Genomic DNA, 23,473 nt, shown 5'->3' on the forward strand with positions numbered 1-23,473 from the left:
GTTGCTCTCACCCAGGCTGGAGTGCAGTGGCATAATCTCAGCTCACTGCAGCCTTGACCTCCTGGGCTCAAGCGATTCTCCCACTTCAGCCTCCTGAGTAACTGGAACTACAGGTGCGCATCACCATGCCTGGCTAATTTCTTTTGTAATTTTTGTAGAGACAGGGTTTCTCACCATGTTGCCCAAGCTGGTTTTGAACTCCTGATCTCAGGCAGTGTCTCTGCATGCCCTCCCAAAGCTCTGGGACTACAGGTGTGAGTCATTGCACCCAGCCTATAAGTGATTTTTTTGTTTTGTTTTAGTTTCTTTTTCTTTTATGGTATTTAAAATAAACCTATGACCAGTATCTTTGTAAAAATGGTATTAGCTATTTAAAATGCTATTTGGAGCAATGCTAATATTTTCATGGAAAATTTTTCTTATGAAATTGACCTTAGAAATTTAAAGGGTAGGCCAGGCACGGTGGCTCATGCCTGTAATCCCAGCACTTTGGGAGGCCAAGGTGGTTGGATCGCTTGAGGCCAGGAGTTTGAGACCAGACTGCCCAACATGGCAAGACCATGTCTCTACTGAAAATTCAAAAGTTAGCTGGGCATGGTGGCACACACCTGTAATCCTAGCTGCTTGGGAGGCTGAGGCACGAGAATTGCTTGAACCCTGGAGGTGGATGTTGCAGCGAGCTGAGATCTCACCACTACACTACAGCCTGGGCGACAGAGCAGGACTCTGTCTCAAGAAAAAAAGAAATTTAAAGGGTATTGGGTACATTATTTTGTTAGTATGTGATTGTTTTAAAGGAATTTAATTATTTACCTTAAACTTGGTCTCATAATTTGTAGCATCATTAATATGGTTTCAGCCTATTTAAGAATTAGCTTCCTGGCTGGGTGCAGTGGCTTACGCCTGTAATCCCAGCACTTTGGGAGGCTGAGGTGGGTGGATCACCTGAGGTCAGGAGTTCGAGACCAGCCTGACCAACATGGAGAACTCCCATCTCTACTAAAAATACAAAATTAGCTGGGTGTGGTGGCGGGCGCCTATAATCCCAGCTGCTCGAGAGGCGGAGGCAGGAGATCTGCATGAACCTGGGCGGCAGAGGTTGCAGTGAGCCAAGATTGTGCCATTGCACTCCAGCCTGGGCATCAAGAGCAAAACTCCATCTCAAAAAGAAAAGAATTAGTTTTCCCAGGAATGGCTGAGTTCACCATAATGATAATGTCGATGTGGAGTCCCCTCAGGTTTCAGCCTGAGTCCTAACATCTCACAGTTTAAGACTTATCTCTGTATGCTTGTTCCTCCTTCGTAGGTTCTTTTGCGTAAAGTACCACACTTTACATACCTTGAGTCAGAACTGAAGCAAATATGACTCTCAGTTGTATATTTAAAAATCTCTAAGATAAATTATTGTATGAGAAAAGCAAAGTGCAGAAAAGTATGTGTAATATGACACCTAGTGTGAGAAGGCGGAATTAGAATATTTGCCTCCGTCTGGGTATGGTGGCTCACATCTGTAATCCAATGACTTTGAGATGCCAAGGCAGGAGTAGCCCTTCAGGCCAGGAGGTCAAGATCAGCCGAGACAACATGGGGAGACCTCCATCTCTACAAAATATGAAAATAACCAGGTGCACACCTGCCCTGCTACTCAGGTGGCTGAAGCAGGAGGACTGCTTGAGCCTGGGAGGTCCAGGTTACAGTGAGCCATGATGAATCCACTGCACTTCAGCCTGACAGAGCAAGGGCCTGTCTCAAAGTACCTAAATGAAAAAATAAGGCGAGGTGCGGTGGCTCACGCCTGTAATCCCAGCACTTTTGGAAGGCCGAGGCAGGCGGATCACAAGGTCAGGAGATCGAGATCATCCTGGCCAATATGGTGAAACCCCATCTCTACTAAAAATACAAAAATCAGCTGGGCATGGTGGCTTGTGCCTGTAGTCCCAGCTACTCAGGAGGCTTAGACAGGAGAATTGCTTGAACCTGAGAGTCAGGAGGTTGCAGTGAGCCAAGATTTCGCCACTGTACTCCAGCCTGGCCACAGAGCAAGACTCCTTCTCAAAAAATAAATAAATACATACATACATAAATATATAAAAATATTGACTTGGCTGTATAACGAAATTCTGGAGAGCTATACAAATTCTTAATCATTCTGGTTATGGACATGGAATTATCACTGTGTAATCTTTTTTCTGATTTTTGATTCATATGAATATTAAGAATTAAAAATGGCTTTTGAAAGTGAATCACTGAGAATTTTAGAAAAGAAACTGACTTTGTTTTCCCACAGAAGAATGTAATACCTCACGTATATAGTAATTATTTCATTCCTTAGACCTGGTATATGCAAACTACAGCCCAAGGATCACTCTTCCCTTCCTTCCCTTTTTGTAAAGAAGGTTGTATTGGAACACAGCCACGTCCATTGGTGTGCATCTGCTTTCCAGCTACAGTGGCAAAGCTGAGCTGTTTTAGCAGACATCTCATGGCCTGCAATATTTATTATCTTACTCTTAACAGACAAATGTTGCTGACCTCTCCCTTAGGTATTGTTTTTTTACTTTTAGTCATAGAATACTTTGTTCAATAACATTTTTATATGGACCACTATTACTTGGAAGTACAGGTATATTTACTGAAGTGAGATTAGAGGACAGGTTGGTTGAAGCCTGCCACTCACCTGCTTTCCTCTTTTTTTTAACCCTCCATCCTCCAGCAGCTGTTTCTTGAGGGGAATTTGAGGAATCCCCAGGGTTCTAAGGAGTACGGTTTGAAAATGACTGCCTTACAGCAACTCTTGAGGTAGTAAGTCTGATACTATTTTCTGTGTTAGGTACTGAAACTCAGCTCATACAAATGAGTTAGTCCAGGTTTAATAAGAAACCAGAACAAAATGCAAATCCAGGGATGATTAGTTGCAGAACAAATGGTCATACTTGCTTTGAATTATATTTTATATTGTCATAATTCTGTATTGTTTCATTGGTAATTGACTTTTTTGTCTTTACCTTCTTTATATTCATACAGGTTTTTGTAAGGCCAGCTTCCTTCCTTTACTGGAATTTGCCTATACTTCTGTACTAAGTTTTGACTTCTGTAGCATGGCTGATGTAGCCATCTTAGCTCGTCATCTTTTCATGTCAGAAGTCTTAGAGATTTGTGAAAGTGTACATAAGCTAATGGAAGAGAAGCAGCTAACAGTGTATAAGAAGGGTGAAGTACAAACAGTTGCATCCACCCAGGACTTACCAGTACAGAATGGAGGTACAGCACCTCCTGTGGCTAGCAATGAGGGAACCACAACAACTTTATCTCCTGAACTTGGGGATTGTGAAATTGTACTGCTGGTAAATGGAGAATTGCCAGAAGCTGAGCAGAATGGAGAGTTAGGACGACAGCCTGAGCCCCAGGTTTCTTCAGAGGCTGAAGCTGCCCTGTCATCTGTAGGATGTATAGCTGATTCCCATCCTGAAATGAAGTCTGTTGATTTAATAACAAAAAACAAGCAGACAAAACTGGAAACTTCAAGCAACAGAGAAAATAACACAGTTTCTAATATACACCCTAAACTTTCAAAAGAGAATGTAATTAGTAGTTCACCAGAGGATAGTGGTGTGGGATATGATATATCAGCTGAGGATATCTGTGCCGAAGACATTCCAAAACGTAGGCAGAATGTTGACCAACCTTTAAAAGATCAGGAAAATGTAGTTGCATCAACAGCAAAGACAGACTTTGGCCCTGATGATGATACTTACAGAAGCAGGCTTCGACAACGTTCTGTTAATGAAGGGGCATATATTCGACTACACAAGGGAATGGAGAAAAAGCTGCAGAAACGGAAAGCCATTCCCAAGTCAGCAGTTCAACAGGTATGATGTAAGAAGGACTGGCCTTTGTAGTTTTAGCTTTAGGTTGAAAGCATTGTATTGATGAACTTATGGCTATAGTGAAAATTATTTGGGAGGTGAGACGCATACAAGGTAGCAACTTAATGTTTTAAATGCCAGTATTAATAATGTGAATTTGAAATCTTCTTGTTAGAAATTTACAACATGTCTTTCAAAATTAAAGTTGAGTGGATTTACTTAGATTGTGATTTCTATCCCTTATTAGGTGGCTCAGAAGTTAGTTCAAAGAGGAAAGAAGATGAAACAGCCGAAAAGAGATGCTAAAGAGAACACTGAAGAAGCATCTCATAAATGTGGGGAATGTGGAATGGTTTTTCAGAGACGATACGCCCTTATAATGCACAAACTGAAACATGAAAGAGCTAGAGATTACAAATGTCCGGTAAGTATTTGGAAAGCTAATTGAAGATAACTCTAATTCATAATATATAGAATCCAAGTTACTGCTTGGTTATCTTTTCACTTGTATTCTATGTCTTTTATGACTGTAAGAGTCATCTTTTGATTTAAATGTGCATGTCATTTACTTGCCTCCCCAATATATTCAGTGACTTATCTCTGCTTCCTCCCAATACCATAGTAAGACAACAGTGAAAAGATCATTTTAAAAATGTAACTCATAAAAAGGCAGAGAGAACAGGAAATCTTGAAACAACTAAATTCTGGATACAAATAAATAGATGGAGTAACTTATTCAGCAGATTTGAAAGTGTTCACTTCCAGGTTTTCAGTGGGGAAAGCTAAGAATCAACCCAAATTGAATTGTAGAACCACCAAAATGTCTCAGGAATTAGTAGTGCTAGCTACCTTGAAAGTAGAGCAATTAAATCACTACCCCTGTCCCCTTAGCCAAAAATCCATCTTCTACTCCCTGGAAAGGATAAAACCATAACTATGGTTTTATGTACTATGTACAGTAAAGCTAAGTGTACTGTACTCAAAACAGGGAAGAGTAAAAGCATACTGAATGTTAAGTTGTTTTTTTTTGGAAACGGAGTCTTGTTCTGTCAACCAGGCTAGAGTGCAGTGGCGCAGTCTTGGCTCACTGCATCCTCCACCTCCCAGGTTCAGGCGATTCTCCTGCCTCAGCCTCCTGAGTAGCTGGGACTACAGGCATGAGCCACCATGCCTGGCTAATTTTGTGTTTTTAGTAGAGACAGGGTTTCACCATGTTGGCCAGGCCAGTCTCAGACTCCTGAGCTCAGATGATCCACCTGCCTCAGCCTCCCCAAGGTATGGGATGCCAGGCATGAGCTACCACGCCTGGCCCAAGTTCTTTCTTTTCTCAAGTCCCAGGGTATAGGCATCTACACCCTTAACCATAAAGCAAAAAGATTTCTCAGAGATGAAAAGTCTGAAGCCCAATAGCAAAAGACAGCTACTGACTAAAGCTCATGGTTGACAACAGTCCCCTCCCCATTTACATGGAAATTCCAGTGAATTTTTTAATGTCTTATTCTGAAATATGAACAGATATTAGGGATTATTGGCTCATGACAAAAGATTTCAAGAAAAACAACTTTGGGCCGGGCGCGGTGGCTCAAGCCTGTAATCCCAGCACTTTGGGAGGCCGAGACGGGCGGATCACGAGGTCAGGAGATCGAGACCATCCTGGCTAACATGGTGAAACCCCGTCTCTACTAAAAATACAAAAAAAAAACTAGCCGGGCGAGGTGGCGGGCGCCTGTATTCCCAGCAACTCGGGAGGCTGAGGCAGGAGAATGGCGTAAACCTGGGAGGCGGAGCTTGCAGTGAGCTGAGATCTGGCCACTGCACTCCAGCCTGGGCGACTGGGCGACAGAGCAAGACTCCGTTTCAAAAAAAAAAAAAGAAAAAAAAAAAGAAAAACAACTTTGGCTGGGCGCAGTAGCTTGTACCTATAATTCTAACATTTTGGGAGGCCAAAGCAGGCAGATTGGTTGAGCTCAAATTTCAAGACCAGCCTGGGCAACATGGTGAAACCCCGTCTCTACAAAAATACAAAAACTAACTGGGCATGGTGGCACACACCTATAGTCCCAGCTACTTGTGGGGGGCTGAGGCAGGAGGATGGCTTGAACCCAGGAGGTCAAGGCTACAGGAAGCCAAGATTGCCCAAGTGAGACCCCGTCTCCAAAAAAAGACAACTTTGAGGAATCTAAGACTAGCGAGAAAAGAAAACTAAAAAGAAAAAAACTTCAGAACGTATGATTTATGTAAGAGATAAATGAAAAAATTAAGTTTACAAAACAACCAGGTACTATGGTTTTTGTTTTTGTTTTTCTTGAGACGGAGTTTTGTTCTTGTTGCCCAGGTTGGAGTGCAATGGCACGATCTCTGCTTCCCAGATTGGAGCAGTTCTCCTGCCTCAGCCTCCCAAGTAGCTGGGATTACAGTCATATACCACCATACCCGGCTAATTTTGTATTTTTAGTAGAGATGGAGTTTCTCCATGTTGGTCAGGCTGGTCTCGAACTCCTGATCTCAGGTGATCTGCCTGCCTCAGCCTCCCAAAGTGCTGGGATTACAGGCGTGAGCCTCTGCGCCCAGCGGTACTATGTTTTTAAAAGGACACATTGAGGCTGAGCGTGGTGGCCTATACCTGTAATCCGAACACTTTGGGAGGCAGAGATGGGAGAATCACTTGAGCCCAGGAGTTCAAGACCAGGCTATATAGCGAGACCCTGTCTGTACAAAAAAAAATTTTTTTAAGTAAAAGGTCATATTGACTGGTCCGAAGTTAGTGAGTTATCTCGATTGTTCACAGTTACAGATCAAACTCCTTGTTCTACTCTACCCCCTTCTCACTTCTGCACTTGACTAGTGTTAAAAAAAAAAAAAAAAAAAAACTAAAAAAATTATTAATATGAACGGTACATTAAATTAACCAAGAGTTTTTTTAGGAATAAAATATATACCATATAAAAAAAATCTCACAAAAGTTGGAAAATATAACTGATGAAATCTCCCAGAAAATAGAGCAAAAGGAAAAGTTAGAAATTGGGAGTGAAAGAAAATAATATTATTGGTCTAAGATAGTCAGTATACAAGTATTATTTGCAAACAGAACATGGAAAAAAATATAAAGAAAAATTTCAGAACTTAAGGATAGAAGTTTCTGTGTTAAAGGAGTACACTGAATGCCCAGAACAGTGAATGAAAATAAAACTGTATTAAAGTACATTATAAAATTTCAGAATCAGTGGACAAAAATAAAATTAGTTAGTTGCCAGAGGGAAAACAATAACATTGTCAGTCTCATAAAAAGGATAAGGATCAGAATGGCTTTAGGTTTTTCAACAACAGCAACAGAAACTAGAAGACAAAGCCACCATGTGTTTAAAATCTAAAGAGAAATGATTTCTGACTTGAATTCTTATAGCCAGTCAGTCAAACTTTTAATTATGATGGTAGAATAAGAATATTTTCAGACATGCCAGGTCTCAAAATTATTACCTCCCAAATTTTCTCAGGAAGCTGTTGACAGACAGTTTCACTAAAATGAGCAAGACAGGTTAAATGGAAAACATGGCATCCAGTTCAACAGAGTCCGAGGGATTCATCAAGACAATAGTGAAGGGAGATCCCAGGATGCAGGATGAAGCTATGTATGGACATAATGTTTGTTTGGTTTTTTTTTTGTTTTTTTTTTTTTTGAGGTAGGATCTTGCTCTGTAGCCCAGGCTGGAGTGCAGTGGCACTATCACAGCTCACTGCAACCTCCACAGCCCGTGCTCAAATTATCCTCCTGTCTTAGCCTCCCAAATAACTGGGACCACAGGCATGCACCACCATTCTTGGCTTTTTGTATTTTTTTTTGTAGAGACAGGGTTTTACCATGTTGCCTAGGCTGGTCTTAAACTCCTGGACTCAAGTGATCCACCCTCTAGCCTCCCAAATGCTGGGGTTACAGGCATAAGCCACCACAACCAGCCGAGGACATAATGATTTGACAGAGATTTCCAAAAAGGTGATGGGTTTTAAATCTCCTCCCAGTGCAGTTGGGGGCAGAGTTTGGCAAATTAGTAAGTGCAAAGAGAAATAAAACAAAAAGAAAGAAAGGAAAAAGAATTACAGTGTACTGTATGTGGCCCAGTGGTAATAATATTTACATCCTAAAAATGTAAGCTTTGAAATTGGTCTACTCAAGAATATGATATAGGTATACTGATAAAGAGGGGTAATGGAAGTCATTTACATATCTAAGTAGAGAGTAGAGGAGTAAAAATGCAAATCAACTTCCATTATGTGTGTTACATAGAGTTACAAAGAGAAGCATCAAGAGAGAGTCATACAAGCACAGCTGCACTTAAAAACAAAGTCAGAGATAACTCTAGAAGCAAAATATGGTGGAGATGGTTGGCCAGGAGACCAGTTTTACTTAAAACAAGTTTTGCACAGGTTAAGCATATATAACTTTGATTTTAAAAAGAACAAAATTTTCTTGAATCTTCAACTAAGATAAAATCCAAGCGCCATCAATCACAGCCTTACCTTTCTATTTCCAGCCCCTACTTCTGTTCCACCTGACAACTATTAGTACTCATGCTGATGATAATATTCTTCTGGCTTTGTTTTACCACTCCTGAAAGACCCGTTTCAAGCCCAACCTTGTTGATATAAATCTTGTGCTATTGTTAGACGTTAGCCTCTCCTGAATAGGAATTGAGTCTTATCCCTTTTATCTTTACAATCTAGTACCTATTGTTTTTTACATAGTATATGTGTTTATTGATTTATATAATTGTAACAAAAAGTTCAAATATGAGTTGAGCTTCAGTTAACATTTTGTAATGGAAATACATTTAGAGAGAATTTTATTTTTCTTTTAGTTGTGTAAAAAACAGTTTCAATACAGTGCCTCTTTGCGAGCACATCTTATTCGTCATACCAGAAAAGATGCACCCTCTTCATCCTCGTCCAATTCCGCATCTAATGAAGCGTCGGGAACGTCATCTGAGAAGGGCAGAACCAAGCGGGAATTTATATGTTCCATATGTGGAAGAACATTACCTAAATTATATTCTCTCCGAATACATATGTTAAAACACACAGGTGTAAAGCCACATGCGTGCCAGGTAAAGCTATAATGTTTATTTTGCTATTTAAAAAACATTAGAACTTAACTATGGGTGCCAAAGAGACTGGTGGGATATGTATTCTCAGTCACTGTCATATTTGTGAAATGTCAGGGAAATTTATGACTTCTTTATTGCCTAGACCAAAAGTGATTCCCTATTGTGTTTTTTAATTTGCTCTCTGAAGTTGTAATTTGAATCTGTTTAAGACATTTGTGAAAACTTAACTAGGATCCAGAGGAGGTATAGGGTGAAAAATAACCAATTTATCATCCCCATCATTCCTTAACCTTCAACTAGTCCAACCCAGACTGGGAAGGAACCCATGGCTTAAACAAATCTCTGTGGTCCGTAAAAGTTCTGCCTAAGCTGTGTTCCTTTCTAGAGCTAAGGATTGAGAGTACCTAAATGCCAAAATACTACTCAAGGGCAATGAATCTTGTGATTAGCCAGCTTTGGGCTGTTTGGAACAGTGAAAAATTTCTAGTCACACTTGTAGCCTTATATATATGATTCAGTTTGGGGTTTTTTGTCTCTTTTGAGATGAGGTCTTGTTCTGTCTCTCAGGCTGAAATGTAGTGGCATGATCACGGGTCACTGCAGCCTCCCTCCCTCAGAGGCTTAAACCATCCTCCCACCTTAGCCTCCCAAGTAGGTGGGACTACAGGTGTGCACCACCATGCGTGGCTAATTTTTTTATATTTTGTGGAGATGGGGCCTAACTATGTTGCCCAGGCTGGCCTCAAACTCGTGGGCTCAAGTAGTCTTCATTCCTCAGGCTCGCAAAGTACTGGAATTATAGGCATGAGCCACTATGCCAGGCCTGACTCAGTATTTTTATTAAAAAACAGTTTGGAACCAATGGGATTTTTTTCTTTTTTCTTTCTGTATTTTATTAGTTTTTGGGGAACAGGTGGTGTTTGTTTACTTGGATAAGTTTTTTGGTGGTGTTTTCTGAAACTTTGGTGTACCCATTACTTGAACAGTATACACTATACCCAGGGTGTAGTCTTTTATGCCTCACCCCCAACTCACCCTTTCCCCCAAGTCCCCAGAGTCCATTGTATCATTCATAGCTTAGCTCCCAATTATGAGTGAGAACATAACGATGTTTGGTTTTCCATTCCTGAGTTACTTCATTTGTAGTAGTGGTCTCCAATCATTTGAACCTGGGAGGTGGTGGTTGCAGTGAGCCGAGGTGGTGCCACTGCACTCCAGCCTGGACAACAAGAGCAAAATTCCATCTCAAAAAAAATGAATTAATTGGCCGGGTGCGGTGGCTCATGCCTGTAATCCCAGCACTTTGGGAGACCGAGGCAGGCGGATCACAAGGTCAGGAGATTGAGACCATCCTGGCCAACATGGTGAAACCCCGTCTCTACTAAAAATACAAAAAATTAGCCAGGCATAGTGGAACACACCTGTAATCCCAGCTACTCGGGAGGCTGAGGCAGGAGAATCGCTGGAACCTGGGAGGCAGAGTTTGCAGTGAGCCGAGATCACACCACTGTACTCTAGCCTGGGCGACAGAATGAGACTCTGTCTCAAAAAAAAATTAGTTTTTAAAAGAGTAGTGGTCTCCAATTCCATCCAGGTTGCTGCAAATGCCATTATTTTGTTCATTTTTATGACTGAGTGGTATTCCATGGTATATATATACACATTTTCTTTATCTGCTCATTGATTTACGGGCATTTGTGCTGGTTTCATATTTTTGCATTTGTGAATTGTGCTGTTGTAAACATGCATGTGCAAGTATCTTTTTCAATGAGATTTTTTAAAGACAGGGTCTTTCTTGTTTTATTACCCAGGCTGGAGTACAGTGGCGTTATCTTAACTCACAGTAAACTCAAACTCCTGGTTTCAAGCAATCCTCCTGCATCAGCCACCCAAGTAGCTAGGACTTCAGGTGCATGCCACCACACCCACCTAATTTTTTTTATTTTTTTTTTATTTTTATAGAGACAAGGGTCTTGCTATATTGCCCAGGCTGCTCTTGAACTCCTGGTCTCAGGCTCTTCTCCCACCTGAGCCTCCCATAGTGCTGAGATTATAGGCATAAGTCACTGTGCCTGGCCTCCAGTGAGGTTTTTTTATACTTCTCTCTTTTATACCTTTTTATTATTTTAGAAGAGAGTGGGCTGAACCCACATGTACCCTTCACCCAACCTCAGTAGTTACCAGCTCATGGTACATGTGTTTTATGTATACTGTTACTCACTACGCTACTCCCACCCCCAACCCCACCCCGCCAGATTTGTTTGTTTTGTTTTGGTTTTGAGGTAGGGTCTCACTCTGTCCCCCAGGCTAGAGTGTAGTGGTGCGATCTTGGCTCACTGCAACCTCCACCTCCCGGGTTCAAGCAATTCTCCTGCCTCAGCCTTCCGAGTAGCTGGAACTACACCCACACGCCACCACGCCCAGCTAATTTTTTGTATTTTAGTAAAGATGGGGTTTCACCATGTTGCCCAGGCTGGTCTTGAACTCCTGAGCTCAGGCAATCCAACCACCTCAGTTTCCCAAAGTGTTGGGGTTACAGGCATGAGTCACCGTGCCCGGCTCCACCAGTTATTTTGAAGCCAAGTCCTAAGGATCACTTTATTTGTAAATTTATGTATTTTTTTTGTTTTTTGTTTTTGAGAAAGATTCTTGCTCTGTCACCAAGGCTAGAGTGCAGTAGCGCGATCTTGGCTCACTGCAACCTCCGCCTCCTGGGTTCAAGCGATTCTCCTACCTCAGCCTCCTGAGTAGTTGGGATTACAGACGCCTGCCACCACACCTGGCTAATTTTTGGTTTTGATTTTGTTTTTTTTTCTTGGTAGAGACAGGGTTTCACCATGTTGACCAGGCTGGTGACGAACTCCTGACCTCAAATGATCCACCTGTCTCGGCCTCCCAAAGTGCTGGGATTACAGGCATGAACCACCACACCCGGCCATAAATTTAAATACCAAATATGAGTTGGGCCTCTTGTCTTTCCATGTGGCACTACTCAGAATGTGTGGTCTGTGGACGATAAGTAGAGAAATAGAGAGTAAGCATGTAGAAACTGTCATAGCAATTTGGCATTGTCACATCATTTTTAACAAAAATTTTTGTGTTTAACAAGAATTTCTCCCAGTGGATTGTGGAAAAGGAAAAAGATAATTAGTTCTTCATCACAGTTTGAAAAGCACTGCTGTAGTTGGTGTAGCAGGAAATGGTATATTGTTCTTGATTAAGCTTCCATGTCTCTTAATATAAGGTATACTATTTACCAGTCTCAAGGATAGCATGAGGTTTGTCTGATTTTTACTATTTTGAGAGTCTCTGGTAATCACATGGATTTAAAATAACAATGTATGTTGAATACTGAATCAGAAGAGGGGCCAACTTTCAAGTTGGTTTCAACTTTCACTTTGTCATTATGTTTATTGTAAGTTAAATAATTTAAATATTTATTTAAAATAGTATATTCATTTTCTCTGTCCTTGTTCTTCAGAAACAATCTCCCTTTTTGTTTTCTTGACTTAATCACCCCTGTTCTATCTTAGGTCTGTGGAAAGACTTTTATCTATAAGCATGGTCTAAAATTACATCAGAGTCTTCATCAGTCCCAAAAGCAGTTCCAGTGTGAACTATGTGTTAAGTCTTTTGTTACCAAACGGAGTCTTCAAGAACATATGAGTATTCACACAGGTAATGAGAAATTTATACTGATATAGTTACATTTCATAAACTATTAATGTATGCTTTAATTATACCAGAAATTGCATTCATAAACTGATAGTCGTGTGTGCTCAATTTTGTATTGAGATAGTATTTAAAATTAAAAGCATAGGCTGGGCACCGTGGCTTACGCCTGTAATCCCAGCACTTTGGGCGGCCGAGGCAGGCAGATCACGAGGTCAGGAGATCAAGACCATCCTGGCTAACACAGTGAAACCCCATCTCGACTAAAAATACAAAATATTAGCCGGGTGTGGTGGCGGGCTCCTGTAGTCCCAGCTACTCGGGAGGCTGAGGCAGGAAAATGGCGTGAACTCAGGAGGCGGAGCTTGCAGTGAGCTGAGATTGCGCCACGGCACTCCAACCTGGGCGACAGAATGAGACTCCGTCTCAAAAAAAAATTAATTAATTAATTTTAAAAAGCGTTTTCTTAGATCTGGTTTTACAGCTATGTTTGTATATGGAATATTCATTGTTTCCCTCAGTGTAGAAAAATGTGTACTAAGTATTAAAATCATGTGTAATTTAAATCCAGGCATAAAGAAATGATCATGCTTTTAAAAAGTTAAATGGTAGGCAGACAGAATTGTCAACATAGTAGTTGGCTTATATTTTTTGTCCATACATACTTATTTTTAGATGTTTTAAAGCAAAAATGTGGGAATAGTCAGTGAAGGGTAGTTACTTGCTGCAACTTGTATTCAACTCTATTACTATTACAATCCGTAGATCATACAACTGTATCACATTCTTTGGATCGTACCTTCTGATAGTACTGTAGTTGTTGAGAGGAAATGGGGATTTTGACATGGTTTATTGTTATTCTTAGATGTCTGCCAAATGTTACAGCTTCCATGTCCCTTTGGTAAAATAACTTCTGAAATAACAAAGAATTCTGCTAAAGGCCAGGCATGGTGGCTTACGCCTGTAATCCCAGCGCGTTAGGAGGCTAAGGCGGGCAGATCACGAGGTCATGACATCGAAACGATCCTGGCTAACACGGTGAAATCCGTCTCTACTAAAAATACAAAAAATTAGCTGGGTGTGGTGGCACGTGCCTGTAGTCCCAGCTGCTCGGGAAGCTGAGGCAGGAGAATGGCGTGAACCTGGGAGGCGGAGTTTGTGATGAGCCGAGATCACACCACTGCACTCCAGCCTGGGCAACAGAGTGAGATGCCATCTCAAAAAAAAAAGAATTTTGTTAAAAGAGGACTGATTGCTGGATATGTGACAGGGTTTTGATTTTTTCTAATAGGAGAGTCCAAGTACCTTTGCTCAGTTTGTGGAAAGTCTTTTCATAGGGGCTCTGGACTCAGCAAGCACTTCAAGAAACACCAACCAAAGCCTGAGGTTCGAGGCTATCATTGTACTCAGTAAGTATTCAGTATGTGAGGCATTCAGTTAATTTAATTATGTTTTTATTTAGTTTTCAAAAAAATATTTGAAGATAATATTAAACTAACTTCAGTTTACTCTTGATTTTAATGTCCTTTTTTTCTTGCCTAAGGGTTACTATTTTTAACATCTTTGACATGTAAATCATTTGCCATACAAATCACTCATTTAAAGTGATTTAAGATTTTCAAATGTACTACCTGGAAGTGGGGGTGTGGGAAAGAAAAGTCTCACTGCCAGCCAGTTTCTTTTCCCCGGTCCTCTTCATTTTCCAGAGCCTCCAAAAATCTCTGTTATGATTGAGGTAAAATTCATATAACATAAAATTAGGCGGGCCAGGCACAACAGCTCAAGCCTGTAATCCCAGCACTTTGGGAGGCCAAGGCGGGCAGATCATCTGAAGTCAGAAGTTTGAGAGCAGCCTGGCCAATGTGACAAAACCCCATCTCTACTAAGAATATAAAAATCAGCCTGTCATGGTGGTTCACATAGTCCCAGCTATTTGGGAGTCTGAGGCAGGAGAATCACTTGAACCCAGGAGGTAGGAGGTTGCAGTGAGCCAAGATCGCACCACTGCACTCCATCCTGGGCGACAGAGTGAAACCCCACCTCAAAAAAAGAAAAGAAAAAGAAAAAAAGTCATTTTAGGGTGGGCGCAGTAACTCATGCCTGTAATTCCAACACTTCGGGAAACAGGTGGGAGGAGCTTAAGGCCAGGAGTTCAAAACGAGTCTGGCAGGCAGCATAGCAAGATCCTGTCTCTTAGGGGGGAAAAAAAAGCCAGGAAGCTCTCTCTTTTGCTTTTTTTTTTTTAACTTTTTGGTTCAGGGGTACATCAGAAAGCTCTCTTAACAGAGATTCAACCATTTTTTTTCTTTGTTAAACATTTATCTGGTCACTGTAAGCTTTTAGTTTTCAGAGTTCCTGGTAAGGTTGATTCTAACAGTTTGCCAGTTTATCCTCTGCTTTTGTGGAGAGATGGGTTTTTGGAGCTTCCTACTTGACATATTTGTTGATATTACTCTAATTAGTCTTATTCTGCAACAAAGATAGTTTGTTATCAATACATTTTTAGTTATAAGTGAAAGTACACTCAACACGAACAGGTTTGAATTAAATATAAAGTCTAGGAGTCTGGGTGGTTTAATGTAAGCTGGATTCAAATTCATTAGCACTTGTTTTCTCTGAGGCACCCTATATATGGACAGGACAATGGCGGTGGTTTCAGTCTCACATCCTCTCAGATTCCAAATTGTCAACTTCTTTTCTGGTAGTTCATCAAAGCCCTGAGGATTACTCCAGTTACATCAAGTTAAGTCAGTCATCCCTGAGTCAATCACTATGGCCAAGGGAATGCTTTGTTGTGGTTAACTTAGGCCCAAGTCATTTGCTGTATCCCTAGGGTCAAAGGTAAAGCCTCCCCTCAACACATAGACTAAGAGAGAGAGGGTTGAATAGGGATCTCAAAGTGGGGTCACTTAGGAGAGAGAGAGAGAATAGTAAATTTCCTCTGTAATAACCTTTGGGAACTATGCACTATTCTTTCTAAAACATTTCTAGTAGCCTTAAGATGAAAAGAACCTAAAACCCTGTAGCCTTTATGCAAGATTGGAAAATTAGGGAATTCTTTTAAGTTGAGATCATCTTTAGGAGTTCTAAAAAACTAAAAATAATTACTGCGTTCTTGGAAACTTGTTTTAAAGGAATGAGATTATCCAATTGGGTAACTGAACTTTATTGCAGATGTGAAAAAAGTTTCTTTGAAGCTAGAGATCTTCGCCAGCACATGAACAAACATCTTGGTGTGAAGCCATTCCAGTGCCAATTTTGTGATAAGTGCTATAGTTGGAAGAAAGATTGGTATTCCCATGTGAAGTCTCATTCTGTCACTGAGCCTTATAGGTGGGTAAATTTGAGAAGGAGCTGAACTTAATTGATACATGCGTGTACTCTGATTATTATGACTGCTGCTTCTTTGGACAAAATAATTTGGTCTTTTCCCCTATTTTAGGTGTAATATATGTGGCAAAGAATTTTATGAAAAAGCTTTGTTCAGAAGGCATGTAAAGAAAGCTACCCATGGGAAAAAAGGAAGAGCAAAGCAAAACCTGGAACGGGTGTGTGAAAAATGTGGAAGAAAATTCACTCAGCTAAGAGAGTATAGGAGACACATGAACAACCATGAAGGTAACTATACTCGGTATAGTTATCCTTATAGAATAAAAGCCAATCCAGTAGTGATTCTCCCTTTACCAGCTCTTTCACCTTCCTTGGTAAAAGATTAATTTTATATCTTTATTCAAATGACAGAGGTGATCTTGAACCTAAGTACCTAATTATTGTGTATATATAAATAGACGCCTTTTTTAGTGAACTTAATTCTGCATCCACATTGTTACGCTGAACTAAGCTATTTGAAACCTCTGCTTTGAAGGAGTAAAGGAATAAATGAGATTATGCACAGAAACTAAAATTTGTCTTAATCACATCTGTCCATAGGAAGATCTTTAGAGAGATTCATAGTTCAGAATCTTGTTTATTCTTTTTTTTTTTTTGGAGCCAGAGTCTTGCTCTGTCACTCAGGTTGGAGTGCAGTGACGCGATCCAGGCTCACTGCAACCTCTGCCTCCCAGGTTCAAGTGATTGTCCTGCCTCAGCTTCTGGGACTACAGGCGCCCGCCACCACGCCAGGCTAATTTTTGTATTTTTAGTAGAGATGGGGTTTCACCATGTTGGTCAGGCTGGTCTCGAACTGCTGACCTCAGGTGATCCACCTGCCTCGGCCTCCCAAAGTGCTGGGATTACAGGCGTGAGCCACCGCGCCCGGCCCAGAATCTTGTTTATTCCAAGGAAAGCCATTGAGTCCTAAATAAAAGATTGCCACAGTCAAGATAGAAAGGCTTATGAGCTACTGTACTTTTTAATAAAAGGAAGTTTGGTAGGCAGTTTTAAGTATATTGTGGTGCTTGCATGACACTACCCATGCTTTTTTTTCTTTTCTTAGGAGTTAAGCCATTTGAGTGTTTAACATGTGGAGTAGCTTGGGCTGATGCCCGATCTCTAAAACGCCACGTCAGAACACATACTGGTGAACGGCCCTATGTCTGTCCTGTGTGTAGCGAAGCCTACATAGATGCTCGAACACTCCGCAAACATATGACCAAATTCCACAGAGACTATGTGCCTTGCAAAATTATGCTGGAAAAAGACACCCTTCAGTTTCACAACCAAGGAACTCAAGTGGCACATGCTGTTAGCATCTTAACAGCAGACATGCAGGAACAAGAAAGCAGTGGTCCTCAAGAACTTGAGACTGTGGTAGTGACAGGAGAAACTATGGAAGCTCTGGAAGCTGTTGCAGCTACTGAAGAGTATCCATCGGTATCTACACTTTCTGACCAAAGTATTATGCAAGTGGTTAATTATGTATTGGCACAACAGCAAGGACAGAAGCTATCTGAAGTTGCAGAAGCTATTCAAACTGTTAAAGTAGAGGTAGCACATATTTCAGAAGGAGAATGAGTATGTTAATGAAGATAAAAAGAAGTGACATCTCTTGTACACTGAACTCACAGAACATTTGTTTACAATTCTATGTGACTGACTGCTTGGAGTTTATGTATCAAAGCTCTGGGCTGTTTGGTAACATAACATTTCCAAACATTTTGTCTGGCCAATGGGTTCTATAGAAAAGTCCATTTAGTGTAAAGAAATTGAAAACAAATCTATTAGGTTGGTGCAGTTACTTTTGCACCAACCTAATATTTGATGGCAGTGGTTTATCATGATATACCTTTTATGAATTAATGTTTATAAATGACTGTACTGAATTTAAAACTGTACAGTTTCATTTGCATTTTGACATTACTTTATTATACATTTTGCATTTAAAAGACTGCACCAGTTGGCTTTTCTTCTGTTTTATTCTCAAAATATAGAGATTCTGTGATTTATTTGCCCTGTTTATGGATTAAAAAGAAAATTCTAATATAAAGCATTTCAATAGGATGCATAGGTATATTACGTTTTTTAAATGCTTTAGATCTGTGATTCTTGACTTACTATTTATTTTATCCCCTTTTAAGTCAGGGATTCTTTATTCTGTTTTAAAGCACTTAATGAGTTACATGTTGTAATCAAGTTTGCACAATATATTTATCTATATGAGGAACCCATAAATGAATAGCTAATTTTAAAAATGCCATTAAAATGCATGAAATGCTTATTAAAACCTTACTATACTATTTCTTCAAGGCAAGCAAATTGACCATGAAAAAAGAACAGTTATTTAACACTGTTGATGGGAAAATTCTCCTTGATAACATACGACAATTAATGGAAAAAAAAATTCTCATTATTTGTAAAGAATGAACAAGTTAATGAACAAACAAGCTAGGTTTGGTATGTTTTCAGCTTTTGTTATCATGTTTAATTGTTTAATTTGGTTGAAAAACTGCAGTTGAGAAATCGGATAGCAATATAGATATTCACAGCGTCTCTGTGGATACCATGTAATTGTCAGGTAATTTCAGAATAATGAAAATTATTCAGTGCAGCCCTCATAGTATAATACTTGAAGAAATTGATTACAGTTCCACCAAATTGTTGAAGATAAATTATTTTTAAAGGTTACAAAAACTGAGTTATATTAATGCATTTGTTTGATTTTTAAATCCCACCTCCTCAAGCTATCCAATTTTCTGATTTTGAAAATAACCATGAGAGATGCCACATTTCTTTCTGGGAAACTACCACTCAAAGTATAATTGTTAAAAATTAAGCTTTTAGGTATTAGAAGCTGTTATAAAGTATAAAATTAAGATAGAAGCAGATCACATGTAAATCATTCCTAAAGCACAAGAAAAGAATGTGCCTTGATGTACATATATTATTAAGATGCCTCTCCCAGTTTACTTTAAAAATGGCTTTAAGGATAAAGAATAAATGTGATAGCTATGCATGCATTATATATTTGCATTTGCAAATTTCCCATTGTTTTAACAGCTGTGTGGCTGACTTTCAATTTTAAGAAGTGAATTGACATACAGCCCATAACTTTATAATGGCTGCTCATTTATCTTTCAGTTAGTGAAAAAGCATTTCAACCTGACTAAAATTTAGAATTGTGTCTTTTATGTTCCATCCTCTGTTGTTACTAGATTTAGTTTAAAAATGGTATATGACCATTAGTGTATGCCATAAACATGTAAATAAAAGATGTTGAATCTTGTTTAAAAGCATGGACTTTGGAGTTGAGCTTGTTACTATTTTCAGTTCATAAATCAGTTGTTACTTGATGTGGTAATTTTTTTTAAAAAAGAAATCAAACACTGAAAAATAACAATTGGAGGAACACTTAATATTAAAACTTCTTACTCTTAAATATAATTGATAGGGACAAGAGGCAAGGAAATAATGGGTAGAAGAGGGCAGTTCCCCAGCAAAAGCCTGGAAACCCATGGTCCTAAATGGGAACAGGCATTCCTGTTTCCATGTCCAAATGTTGCCTTTTGGTCCACCACGCCCCCCGTCCTGTACCCATGTAAACCCTAAACCCCAGGCTCCATGAGCAGAAGAGTGGTGTGGCAGAGAAGGAGAGAAGAGATGAGCATCTAAATGCCCAGAGGAGTTCAGCTAGGAACGGCGGCAGAGGAGATCAGCCATGGGACGGCTGAACTCCAGGAGAACATCTTCCCACTCCATGCCCTTTCCAGCTCCCCATCCATCCCGCTGAGTCATCTTTATCCAGCAATAAAATCCCCCGCATCTACCATCCTTCAGTTTGTCCATGTGACCTGATTCTTCCTGGATGCTGGACAAGAACCCAGGTACTAAGAGGGCACCGAGCTAGTTAACACTTAACGCCATCTGTAGACAGCAGAGCTAAAGGAGCACCGTAACAAAGCCCCACTGTAACCCCACTGGGGCTTTGGCAGTTGCAACCACCCCCACGAGACACTACAGCCCTTCAAGTAGTTTTATATTTGGGAGTATGAGTTCAACTTCTATAGGGCCTGCTATGGTTGAAATGTTTGTATCTTACAGAATTCATGTTGAAACTTAATCCCTAATGCAGCAGTATTGAGGCGTCGCTTTGGGGGGTGATTGAGTCACGAGGGCCTTGCCCTCATGAATATATTAGTGCCTTGTGAAAGGGCTGGAAGCTACTAGCTTTTGCCTTGTGGCCTTGTGCCATGTGAGAACACAGCAACAAGGCTCCATTTTGGAAGCAGAGAGCAGCTGTCGCCAAACACAGAGCCTAGTGGAGCCTTGATCTTGAACTTCCCAGCCTCCAGAACTGTGACAAAATAAATGTATGTTATTTATAAATTATGCAGTTTATGGTATTTTGTTATAGCAGCCCAAATGGACTAATGACCTTATTTTAGGGAATCTTACACCACCTACCTAGGTTGAAGATAGTTCCTTCCAGATCAGTTTGTTTTCTTCTGCTAGGTTCCTGCAGGAGTATCAGTGACTAGGTACTATATTTCCATCAACTTCTCAGCCTATTGTTTTCCAGGTGAATAATTGTAAATTTGAACTCTAAACCAGTATTAGAACAAGCCTATTTGGTAGCACATCTTCAGGGTGCCATGGCTCATGCCTGTAATCCCAGCACTTTGGGAGGCTGAGGTGGGCGGATCACCTGAAGTCAGGAGTTCGAGACCAGCCTGGCTAACATGAAGCCCTGTCTCTACTAAAAATACAAAATTAGCCGGGCGTGGTGGTGCACACCTATAATCACAGGTACTCAGGAGGCTGAGGCAGGAAAATGGCTTAAACCTGGGAGGCAGAGGTTGCAGTGAGACGAGATAATGCCATTGCACTCCAGCCTGGGCAACAAGGGCGAAACTCCGTCTGAAAAAAAAAAAAACTCTTCAGGGGACGCTTTTGGCCCACCTGAAGCTCGGCATGAGACAATATCCTTCTCTCTCTGGGGTGGTGCATGGATTTTTTTCTGATTTGTGTTTCTGCTGAAAGTAAAGCTCTTCATTGGGCCCAACTTTGTGTAGAGCTGTCAGTTTCTGTTCTTGTGTACCCAAATCCTGATCTCTTGTCACCGTTTGGCTGTCCAAAGCCAATCCCTGTGAGACTGGCAATCTCATCTACTAGAGGCTACTACAGTTTCAACTCAGTTTCATATTTGGAGTCCTAGGACATTCCCTTTCTTACAAAGTAAGTACTTTGACTTTCAAAGGATGTTACAGCGGAAATTTTCAGGTGTCTTAGTCTGCCAAATACTGAAAACAACGTCGTGTTGTTTTTAAAAATATTTTTACCCTCTAGTTACTCTCTTCTTTCTTCCTGGGGTGTCGTATTTTAGCAGTCTTCCTTCACATTGAACATATTTTGGCAGTGTTTTTTTTACCCTCAGTACCATTGTCTTTCTCTCCATCTTCTCCCTTCCTGATAACCTATGACAGTCCCTTGACCTGATTTTTAGCTGTTTTTATTCAATTATCTATTGAATTCTTTATTTCAAAAATTATATTTTTATGCTAGAATTTCCACGTTTCTTCATAGATGCTTATTTCTGCTTCCATTTCCATTCAGCTTACTTTGCTGATTTTATTCATATGTTCATTTAAAATTCTTATTGAGCCGGGTGCAGTGGTGCAGGCCTGTAATCCCAGCACTTTGGGAGGCTGAGGTGGGCGGATCACTTGAGGTCAGGAGTTCGAGAACAGCCTGGCCAACATGACAAAACCCCCTCTCTACTAAAAATACAAAAAAAAATAGCCAGTGGTGATGGTGGGTGCCTATAATCCCAGCTACTAGGGAGGTTGAGGCAGGAAAATTGCTTGAACCCAGAAAGCAGAGGTTGCACTGTGTTTAGATTGTGCCACTGCACTCTAGTCTGGGCTACAGAGCAAGACTCTGTCTCAAAAAAAAAAAAAAAAATTGGCTGGGCATGGTAGCACGTGCCTATAATCCCAGCTACTGGGGAGGCCGAGGCAGGAGAATCACTTGAATCAAGGAGGCGGAGGTTGCAGTGAGCCGAGATCGCGCCACTGACTGCACTCTAGCCTGGGCAGCAGAGGGAGAGTCCGTTTCAAAAAAAAAAAAAAAAAAAAAGAATGTGTCTGTTCTATGTGCTGTGCTAAAAAATTATTACTTTGAATATATCACAAGTTATACTCGGATTTTACTGGAAAGTAGTCCCGATCCGGACCCCAAGAGAGGGTCCTTTGACCTCGCGCAAGATTTCGAATTCAGAGTGAGTCCATAGAGTAAAGTGAAAGCAAGTTTATTAAGAAAATAAAGGAATAGGGCCGGGCGCGGTGGCTCAGGCCTGTAACCCCAGCACTTTGGGAGGCCGAGGCAGGCGAATCACACAGGAGATCCAGACCAGCCTGGCCAATATGGTGAAAACCCTGTTTCTACTAAAAATACAAAAATTAGCTGGACATGGTGGCACGTGCCTGTAATCCCAGCTACTTGGGAGGCTGAGGCAGGAGAATCACTTGAACCTGGGAGGTGGAGGTTGCAGTGAGCCGAGACCTTGCCACAGCACGCCAGCCTGGGCAACAGAACGAGACTCCCTCTCAAAAAAGAAACAAGAAAATAAAGGAATAAAAGAATGGCTCTGCCATAGGCAGAGCAGCGGCATGGGCTGCTCCACTGAGTATACTAATAGCTATTTCTTGATTATATGCTAAACAGGGGTTAATTATTCATGAGTTTTTCAGGAAAGAGGTGGGCAATTCCCAGAACAGAGTTCCTCCACTTTCTAGACCACATAGGGTAACTTCCTGACATTGCCATGACATTTGTAAACTGTCTTGGCACCAGTGGGAGTGTCTTTTAGCATAACACATTGTAATTAGCGTATAATGAGCAGTGAGGATGATCAGAGGTCACTTTCATTGCCATCTTGGTTTTGGTGTGTTTTAGCCGGCCTCTTCACCACATCCTGTTTTATCAGCAAGGTTTTTATGACCTGTATCTTGTGCTAAACTTCCATCTCATCCCGTGACTAAGAATGCTTAATGTCCTGGGAATGCAGCTCAGTAGGTCTCAGCCTTATTTTACCCAGCCCCTATTCAAGATGGAGTCACTCTGGTTCTAATGCTTCTGACACCATTGATGGGCATTTGGGTTATTTCTAGCTTTGGGCTAGAATGCAAAATTTAGCCATACGTGGTGGCGCATGCCTGTAATCCCAGCTACTCAGGAGGCTGAGGCAGGAGAATTTCTTTTTTTTTTTTTTTTTTTTTTTGAGACAGAGTCTCGCTCTGTCGCGCGGGCTGGAGTGCAGTGGCCGGATCTCAGCTCACTGCAAGCTCCGCCTCCCGGGTTTACGCCATTCTCCTGCCTCAGCCTCCCGAGTAGCTGGGACTACAGGCGCCCGCCACCTCGCCCGGCTAGATTTTTGTATTTTTTAGTAGAGACGGGGTTTCA

General features: G+C 40.8%; 1 protein-coding gene across 1 annotated transcript in view; it reads left to right on the forward strand.

The window, feature by feature from the left end:
• ZBTB11 (zinc finger and BTB domain containing 11) overlaps nt 1-19,310 on the forward strand; it is a 31,193-nt gene extending 11,883 nt beyond the window's left edge. Inside the window, exons 4-11 of the mRNA XM_023212293.3 lie at nt 3,025-3,869; nt 4,114-4,290; nt 8,720-8,965; nt 12,499-12,643; nt 13,929-14,046; nt 15,812-15,970; nt 16,080-16,255; nt 17,073-19,310. Of these exons, the coding sequence (XP_023068061.1) occupies nt 3,025-3,869; nt 4,114-4,290; nt 8,720-8,965; nt 12,499-12,643; nt 13,929-14,046; nt 15,812-15,970; nt 16,080-16,255; nt 17,073-17,590 (2,384 nt within the window). The 3' untranslated portion in view covers nt 17,591-19,310. The remainder of the gene's footprint in view (nt 1-3,024; nt 3,870-4,113; nt 4,291-8,719; nt 8,966-12,498; nt 12,644-13,928; nt 14,047-15,811; nt 15,971-16,079; nt 16,256-17,072) is intronic.
• Nucleotides 19,311-23,473: the final 4,163 nt, after the last annotated feature.

This window comes from Piliocolobus tephrosceles, chromosome 2 (assembly GCF_002776525.5).
Source record: "Piliocolobus tephrosceles isolate RC106 chromosome 2, ASM277652v3, whole genome shotgun sequence".
In the NCBI taxonomy this organism is placed as follows: Eukaryota; Metazoa; Chordata; class Mammalia; order Primates; family Cercopithecidae; genus Piliocolobus; species Piliocolobus tephrosceles.